This window comes from Orycteropus afer, unplaced genomic scaffold (genome assembly GCF_000298275.1).
Source record: "Orycteropus afer afer isolate SDZICR_OR568_19922 unplaced genomic scaffold, OryAfe1.0 scaffold00425, whole genome shotgun sequence".
NCBI classification, from domain to species: Eukaryota; Metazoa; Chordata; class Mammalia; order Tubulidentata; family Orycteropodidae; genus Orycteropus; species Orycteropus afer.
In genome coordinates this window covers 1,831,850-1,841,361 of record NW_006922012.1, presented here as the reverse complement: position 1 = coordinate 1,841,361, position 9,512 = coordinate 1,831,850, and the positions used below count along the sequence as shown (strand labels likewise).

Sequence of the window (9,512 nt, the reverse complement as noted above, 5' to 3'; positions counted from 1 at the left end):
TTTTATTCCCCAGCCACCAGAGCAGTCCTCTGTGCTATCCCTGGCTAGCAGGGCTGATTTTTAGGTTAATTCTCAGGTCCTACCACCACTCGACACTCTCCAAGCTGTCTGTGCTGTGCTGTCAGGCTCTCTCAGGATTGCTGCCAGACCGCAGCTCCATATGTCTCCATTTTTGGTATTTTTATGCCAATTCTTCTGCTGGTTGGGGTTTAGTCCACTTCTATATCCTTTCCTTCAAGGCTCAGGGTTCCAGGATTATCTTCTGTGTCTGTGTTAATTGGTTCCCCTTTTCTTTGTTGAAGAGGGTCTGTGCAGTCTTTCTCCCTATTGCATCATCTTACTGGACGTCTGCAGGATAGATCTTGAGGTGTTCTTTTTCATGATGAATGCAGTGTCATTCATTTTCAATTTGTCATTCCCAGCATAGTAGATCATATGATTGTCTGATTATAAATGGCCAATACCAGTCCATTTCAGCTCAGTAATGCCTAGGATATCGATCTTTATGCATTCCATTTCATTTTTGACAACTCCCAATTTTCCTAATTTCATACTTTATACATTCTGTGTTCCAATTATTAATGGATGTTTGAAGCTGTTTCTTCCCATTTTGAGTTGTATCCCATCTGCAGTGAAGATCCTGAAAGCCTTACTCCATCCATGTCATTAAGATCGACTCTACTGTGAGTAGGCAGCTCTTCCCCAGTCATGTTTTGAGCACCTTCCAACCTGAGGTACTCATTTTCTGGCACAATATCAGACAGTGTTTTAGGGCTATTCATGAAGTTTTCCAGTAATATATCAGACAGTGTTTCACTGCTATTCATAACGTTTTCAGTGGGCACTCTTTTCAGAAGTGAATGGCCCTGTCCTTCTTTCCAGTCTGTCTTCATTTGGAAGCTCTGTTGAAACCTGTCCACCATGGGTGACCCTGCTGGTATTTGAAATACTGGTGCTATTCATAAAATTTTCACTGGCCAATTTTTTTTTTTTTTTTAATTGTGATTTGGGTGAAAGTTTACAGAGCAAATTCACTTTCCATACAGCAGTTTACATACACTTTGTCTCATGACATTGACTACAATTTACCCCAATGCAACAGTTCCCCTTCCACTTCCTCCCGATAGTTACCTCTTTCCTGTGTCCATCCCTCCATGCACTCCTGCCCTCTGAGCTGTCTCTCTGTACATAAACAGCCCTTCTTTCTCCCATGATTGTTCTCTCCAGGGAGTGTATCTACCTCAGGTAAATGTTCAACTCATATGCCTGTCTTTTGTTTGGCTGGAAACCACAGGTGTGTATTCAATTGCAGACCTGAAGGGCAGTTAGGGGCCATAGTCTCAGTGGTTCTACCAGGCTCTATCAGACCAGCAAACCTGGTCCCCCCCTCCCTTTTATTTCCAAATGATTTTGGATTTTGTTCCACATTGTTGTCCCTCTCTATCCAGGATCTCCTACATAGATCCCCCTCTGAGTGGTTGACAGTGGTAACACTGGCCAGTTATTTTAGAAGTAGAATGCCAGTCCATTTTCCAGACCTTAATCTGGAATTTCTGCTGAAAACCTTTCCACCGTGGATGACCCTGCTGGCATTGAATATTGGTGGCATAGCTTCTAGCACTACAGTCTCATGCAAGACACCACAGTGAAACACACTGATAGGTAGTGGGAGTTTAGGTTGCAAGAGTGGACTTCCTAAACTTTAGTAAACCTTAAAGATAAGCAGATGCTTTTTATAAAAATAAGGAGCTATAGTGGTGCAGTGCCTAAGGCATTTGACTGCTAACTAAAAGGTTGGCAGTTCAAACCCATCAGCCACTCCACAGAAGGAAGATGGGGCAATCTACTTCCATAAAGATTTACCATATTGGAAACCCAAGGAGGGTCACTGTGAGTTGGAATTGACTGCATGGCAGTATGTTTATTTATTTTTTTATTAACAATATTGATTTGTGCCTACATGTTGATTAAAATAGCAGAAAAGACTGATGTTGTTTAGCCAAAGTTAACCTGTATTATATTGACTGATTTGGGTTGGAAGGAATGGAGACACATTGAATTATATTTTATTATGAGAGCTTATTGTTTGGATTTTTGGCAAGTGTAGGATCCCAGAAAACCCCTCATCTCCTTTTCAGAGAAGAGCACTATTGTTCCATATTCCAAAGCTGTGGTAACATGTTACCATTCTTGAGACTCTTTATAGCCACCACTGATGCTTCTGCCACTGTCGCTGTTGGCCTCCCTTTGATGCCTCATGACTTTGCCTACAGTGGCTTTTCACTACTCTGTTCGTTTTCTCCCTTTCTGTTGGTCTCTTACTCAAGTTCCCTAAGAGAGAATCTGGTTGGGCTGAGTAATCAGTGGTCAGTATGGAGTGTTCATGGGCAAAGTTCTTAATAAGGTTGTCTTTGAAGGGGTTCATTTTCCTCCTGTCTGGCCTGCAGATGATTATCTTTGACCCAGCTGCTAAACCCTGGTCTAATCAGTTGTGGCTAGTCTTCCAAGGCCTCAAGGTACAACACTTGGAAGTCTATGAAGAATTACCTGTGGCCCTCTTGACAGGAAGGGCACGCTGAGTGTGGCAGGCCATTATTTTCTAGCACAGGGTTATTTTTTTAAAAGGGTCATTATTTGTGTTTTCCTTAAAGGTAAGGTCAGGGAGTTCATAACCCTAGAGAGTTAGTTTGAAGAGGGTGAGTTAGCACACTCAGTGGTCTCTCACCCCATTTTTTCCCTGAAGAATAAACCAGTCTAATCATGTCCCTTGAATAAGGCCATTTGGTTAAAGAAAATATTTAGAATTTTTAAGAAAGTAGCATAAAAAATTTCTCATCATTTATTTGAAAAAAAAAAAATCAAAGAACTGAGATGATGAATCGGGAACATTATTTTGAATAGCAACTTATCTGTGCAGTCTGTTTTCAAATGCAGACTGCCCGTTTCATTTTTCTGAAATTTCTTATTAAATGCTGTGGGTACTTTTTAATCAAATTAATCTCTCCTTTTTTTTTTTTTTTTTACATCTATCTGTTTGTAGGAATTCCATATAAACAACTGACTGTTGGAGTCCCCAAGGAGATTTTCCAGAATGAGAAGCGAGTGGCATTGTCACCTGCAGGTGTTCAGGCCCTGGTCAAGCAGGGTTTTAATGTGGTGGTGGAGTCAGGTGCAGGCGAAGCTTCCAAGTTCTCAGATGATCACTACAGAGCAGCAGGTGCTCAGATCCAAGGGACCAAGGAAGTGCTGGCTTCTGATTTGGTGGTCAAAGTAATTATTCCCACCCCCTCCCATTTACAGCATGCTGACTTTTCAAAATCTTTTCCTAGCAAAATTAGATTACTTTTGCTGGTGCTGTACCTTTTCATATTTGTAAAGGATGCTGTTTTCAAAGAAACCATTGCATGTTTTGAATATTCTTTGTGTTCCAGTAGGACTTTTATCAGGCAATGTCATATATATTTAACCATGAGGACAGGAAAAGTGATCTTCAGACATCTTTATGTTTGCTGTGTGAACATTGCCTTTTAATTGGCTAGGGAAAATACTCACAGGTGAGTGCCTAAACTGCTAGAATGGTAAGAAGATATGGAAGTCAGCCTAGAACAGTATGTACAGTCAACTTCTGATAACTAGTTGGCACAGTGATTTATACTACCTAACTGCTGTTTCTGGAGAAGGCATGACTTTTGGAGAAGGCAACATTGGACTGACTGGCAAGTCTCCTCATGTACTTTAAACAAAGCCTTAAGGGGATGTATAATGGAAATCTATATGCTTGAATAGAATTCAAGTCTAAAGTAAAGAACAAACAAAAAACATACAAGAGAATGGAGAGCTGTATCAAGAATCCAACATAAGATGATTAGTAGAGTTGAGCATTATGTTCTGAGCCTTCTGCAACCAAGGCAGAAAGAGAAATATGGATCATATACATCTAAATGTCTAATTAAAGTAAGCTGCTCACTTTTTCAGGAAAGACAAGCTTTGCCCTGCTTTCATGTCTAAAAGGAATCAGCCACATAGTTTTTTACATACAGTCCACTGAATAACTGCAGTATCTTAAATAGAAGTTTTTGCAGAAGCAAGACCATTTTTTCCTACAGTGTTCCAAAATTAATAAAATTCATGGTATAGAGAGCAATTATAACTCAGCTAAAGCTTTTAAAGTTTTTAAGTTTGTAGATGCTTGGTGATATAGCTTGATATCATAAAAAAGTTTAGGAAAAATAGAATAAATAAAATCCATTACTGAGTATGTTCTACTGCAGTGTTCCCACAAGAAAGAATTCAAAACCAAACCAAACTAACAGCCATTGAGTCAATTCTGACTCATAGCGACCTCCACTGGGTTTCCAAGGCAGTAAATCTTTATGGAAGTAGATTGCCCGGTCTTCCTTCCACAGTGTGGCTGGTAGGTTTGAACCACCAACCTTCTGGTTGGTAGTCAGATGCCATAGGCACTGTGCCACCATAGCAAGAAAGAATTAGTAGGATGGAAATAATTTTTGGAAATGCTCTATGCCCTTTCAATATGTATGAGCCTATTAGAGATACTGAGAAATCCTATAATGTAGAAAGTTGTGTAACCTTATTACTAGCATTAGTAAAATACCTGACCTTGGAGCCTTTGTTTGAGTCATGCCTGTTAATATCTCAAGAAACTAGTGATCCAAAAAAACACATGTAGGGAAACATTCTCTTAGCTTGGCTCACTCAGATGCCTGCAGACTCAGCTGAGCATCTGGTCGGAACCAATATAATCAGTTCAAAGTTACCTTCTGATTTTTACTAAATCTGTATTATAGATTGTCATTGAGGAAAATAGACCTTGTCAGAGAGTCTTAATTAAAGTCCAGAACCTAGAATCACATGCATCACCTGGTCAGCAACTGAAATAGGAATAACAGACAAAGATGTCTCATAGGTAAATGGAGGTGAAATGCTGTGATATGCAAATATTGATGCTGTGTTTGTATTTGTATTTCCTTAAAGGGAAAATACTGTTTTAAAGAACAGAAATTCCAGAGTCTGTGTTTTCTGTGTTTATTCACCTAAAACATTACTACAAATTGGGAGCTAATGATGTGATATTCATTAATTGAAGATTGGTTTTAAACTTGCGTGTAAAACACTTTAACAAGTGGTCATTTGAAGCTATCAGGCATGTTGAGTATGTGTTCATTGGCTTATTTGATACTTGTTAACCTACTAGAATGTATTTTAGCTTTATGCATACATCTTATTTATCAAGGATACTAGTTTGCAATGTGTTCATCTATAAATACTTATCTGGAATTTTAATATGATGTAAGTTTATACATACTACCATGGAGACTTTAGTTTATAATGTTCTTATCACCACTCCAAATATTAAAATTTGCAAGTATTGAATCCTTGAACACAACAAAAATTTCCTGTTCTTTTATTATAATGTCTCTTAATCTTACCAGAATAATAGGTTTTGGAAGGACAGGTTTATTGTAGAATCTATGTTTCTTTTTCACTGCTCTAATTGTCAGACCTATCTGACACTGTGTGTTTCCCAGGTGTGTATGCTCTTTTCCTAAACCAGACCTTTGGCCATCGATCAGAGGAACAATTGTATAAACTTTGTGTGTCTTATCTTACTTAAGAATTTTGTTAGAAATTTATTGATGAAAGACTGATTTCTGGAATATTAATTCATGGCATAATACCTAAATTGTTCTACCTACTTAAAATACGAATTAGGAGTTTCTGTTTTTAATCTGTGGTTTGACTTTTTTCCCAGGTGCGAGCGCCTATGGTTAATCCAACATTGGGTGTTCACGAAGCTGATCTTTTAAAGACATCAGGAACACTGATTAGTTTTATTTACCCAGCCCAAAATCCAGACTTGCTAAATAAACTTTCTGAAAGAAAATGTACAGTCCTGGCAATGGACCAGGTTCCAAGAGTCACAATTGCTCAGGGATATGACGCACTAAGCTCCATGGCCAACATTGCTGGGTAGGTTGATTTCCATTTCCCTTTGAAGACATGCATGGTAGGGCCACAGAAGCATCTTTTCTCTTGCAGTGATTTTGCTTGTAGTAATTGTTGAAGATTTCAGCCTTTTGAGAGTACACAGAATTATTTTTGCTTCATTATTTCATGGTAATCAGATAGGAAATGGTTCTTCATATTACATCCTGTTGTATATTCCTTTTTAATCTTCATGGATAGAGAAAAGTACAGATATGAATTATCCACCAAAAGAAATAACTGTCCTATTATTTGTATGAGGAATATATTGCATTTGAGTATGTGTATATGCATATATAAAGTTAAAATTGCTATTTTATGTGTAAAAAGTAGTTGAATATTGGTAGTTTCATATGATTCAGCCATATTAAGGTGATAAATCTGCATATATGTATGTATTTACATGGAGATGTACCTTCTTAATTAGATTTGCTTAGGCAATTTGTAAAATATTTAATGAATGAGGAACACCTGGAGCAAGGTTCATCTAGTGTCAACTAACTATATTCTCTTATCTTTAAGGCCAAGAGGGCAATAAGCATCATTTGCCTGCCGGCACTAATACAGTCCCCATTTATTGCCAGGAGTGCTATGTTGAGAAGCATTTTATTTTAAGGCCTATTCTCCTCACAGGAACATGGCTATGATCAAGTAATCACTCCACAAATAGATGAGGTATCAGGCTGAGTCAGCAAATATGCTGCACTTATGTAGAGGGAGAATACATTTGGATGTTGGATTATGCTTATGAAATGAGCTCATCTAAGAAACTAGTTGAATTAGGTTTTAAATATGAAAACTTTTAGTAGTTGACAGCTTGATGTTATGAATGAGGTACCAACACAAGAAAATATTCATAAAATCAAATGGTGTGTGAGAACTGAAGACTAACATGAATAAAGCCTTATGGCCTGACACAGGTTTTATTTTTCAGGAATAGCTTATTAACTATGCCACAGATTCTAATTTGCATCTTAGTTGTTCCTTTTTGATATGAAAGACATAATAAACAAAAACGTCAAGTCTGAAAACACATTTTGCTGTCTTTAATGTAATTGAAGGAGCCCTGGTGGCACAGTGGTTAAGTACTTGGCTGCTAACTGGAAGTTTGGCAGTACGAACCTCCCAGCAGCTCCATGAGAGAAAGATGTGGCAGTCTGCTTCTGTAAAGATTACAGCCTTGGAAACATTATGAGGCAGTTCTGTCCTGTCCTATAGAGTTGCTATGACTTGGAATCTACTCTATGGGAATGAGTTTTGTTGTTTTGGTAAAGTAATGGAAAATCATTTGTTTGATTTTTTTTTTTTTTTTTTTGGTGGTACAACAGTAAATATGTATATGACAACAATGTGGGACTTAACATTTTTATGGAAAATGTACAATGTAGATTTTAATGGTACTATTGATTCTCTCACTTGAAATGTACATATGTGAAAAGATACCAGAACCACTAATTCTAGACCAGTGGGTTTTAGCTCCAGATCTTTTGAGAAAGAGAAATATTATTGGACAATCAAACAAGTACAAAAAAAAACAGAGTGGCTTTGGTTGAATTGGTTGGGGAGTGGTGGGTGGGCATTACGTTGGTCCAGAAACATGAAACTATGGCTCCAGAGTTGGCTGACCTTTGAACCTTTGGGGATCTGTGGGACTCAATTGAAAGAGTTATTATCTTATGTCCTGAGCTGATATATGCAAAAGGCATACTTTGAAGTGAATTACCAAATACACATACAATGTGTGATAAATCATCTTATACCAAAATCCACTGACTTCAGTCAATTCCAACTCTTAGTGACTCTGTAGAATGGAGTAGAACTGCTCCATAGAGTTTCCAAGGCTGTAAATCTTTACAGAAGCAGACTGCCATGGCATTCTTCCACTAAGGGGTCGGTGGGTTCAAACCACTGACCTTTTGGTTAGTAGCTGAGCACTTTAACCCCTGCACCATGAGGGTTCCTCTAATTCATACTGACAACCATATTACAATGAAGAGGTGTTGCTTCTAATTCATTAATGTTCATTCTTAGCTTTTTTCTCCTTATTGAAGAAGTGAGAACACTAGCACTTTTTCTCACTGTCAGTACTTTCTTGTACATTTCCTGTAATTAATCTTGTATTTGTTATTTTCTTCAAAACAGCAGCTGAATCTTTAAAATAATTAATTCCAAAATTAAAATGGCCTTTGAATTTTATCATATTTTCTCTTTGAAAATTTGTATCACTTAGATAGGGGAGTAAGCCTAGAAAATTATATGATCTCTAAAATAATTGTTTTTCTTCTCCAGTATGATTTACTTTAAAGTTATAGTGATTACTGTTACGTGTTTTTGTATTAACTCTTTTAGCAAGCATTTTTTTTTTTTTTTTTTAATAGAAATATGACTAGGGAAATGTTTTGTGGGCACTTAGGAGATAGACCTTAACATTAATATTGTTGTTGTTATGTGCTGTCGAATCGGACCCGACTCATAGTGACCCCTCTTTGGGTTTCTGAGGCAGTATCACTCCTTCTAAAGGGGCTGGTGGGTTTGATCCGCCAGCCTTCTACCAGAGCTCAGGCAGAGTATGTAGTACCAATGAGTCAGGTCTGACTTGATGGCGTATAACAACAACAACAACAACAAACAACAACAACATATATTACCAAATGTGATTGTGCAGAAATACTTTTAAATATAAAATGATATGAAAATGAAATTAGTGTAGTATGTCAAAAATATCTTCTTACAGAAGCAATGGTGTAGTTTCCTAGTTTTCATTGCTAGGTTTTATTTCTGTGGTTTGCTTCTGTAACTAAAACCACTGATATTTATCGAGTGCTTATTATGTGACAGATAGCCTTATGATAACCACTTCCCCATATTTTCTCATTGAGTCCACACAACAACTTTAAGACATAGATGCCTTTTTGTTCCCAATTTATAGACAAGAAAACCATGATTTAGAGTTAAAGAAATTTGCCCAAGGTCACAAAGCTAAGCAGTGGTAGAACTAGGGTTTAACTGCGGTCAGTCTGTCTCAAAATCTCATTCTTTTAAGCATTGGGAGTCAAGCTGTCAAGGAACATGCTTTATGTTCTCTGAGCTTGAACTCTTATTATGTAAATATTTGCAAGTATATAGCAATTTTTTTTTTTATTGTGATTTGGATGAAGATTTACAGAGAAAATTCACTTTCCATACAGCAGTTCTCATACACTTTGTCTCATGACATTGACCACAGTTTAGCACAATGCAACAGCTCCCCTCCCACTTCCTCCCCATAATTACCTCTTCCCAGTGTCCATCCCTCCATGCACTCCTGCCCCCTAAGCTGTCTCCTTGTGCATAAGCAGCCCTTCTTTCTCCCATGATTGTTCTGTCCAAGGAGTGTATCTACCTGAGGTAAATATTCAACTCATATGCCTGTCTTTTGTTTGGCTGGAAACCACGGGTGTGGGTTCAATTCCAGATGTGAAGGGCAGCTAGGGGCCATAGTCTCAGTGGTTCCACCAGGCTCAATC

At 37.8% G+C, this 9,512-nt stretch overlaps 1 protein-coding gene across 1 annotated transcript in view; it reads left to right on the top strand.

Annotated features, from left to right (window-relative positions):
* Positions 1–9,512, top strand: part of NNT (nicotinamide nucleotide transhydrogenase) — a 185,687-nt gene that overhangs the window by 27,411 nt on the left and 148,764 nt on the right. The window contains exons 2-3 of the mRNA XM_007954018.1: positions 3,041–3,270; positions 5,774–5,991. Of these exons, the coding sequence (XP_007952209.1) occupies positions 3,041–3,270; positions 5,774–5,991 (448 nt within the window). The remainder of the gene's footprint in view (positions 1–3,040; positions 3,271–5,773; positions 5,992–9,512) is intronic.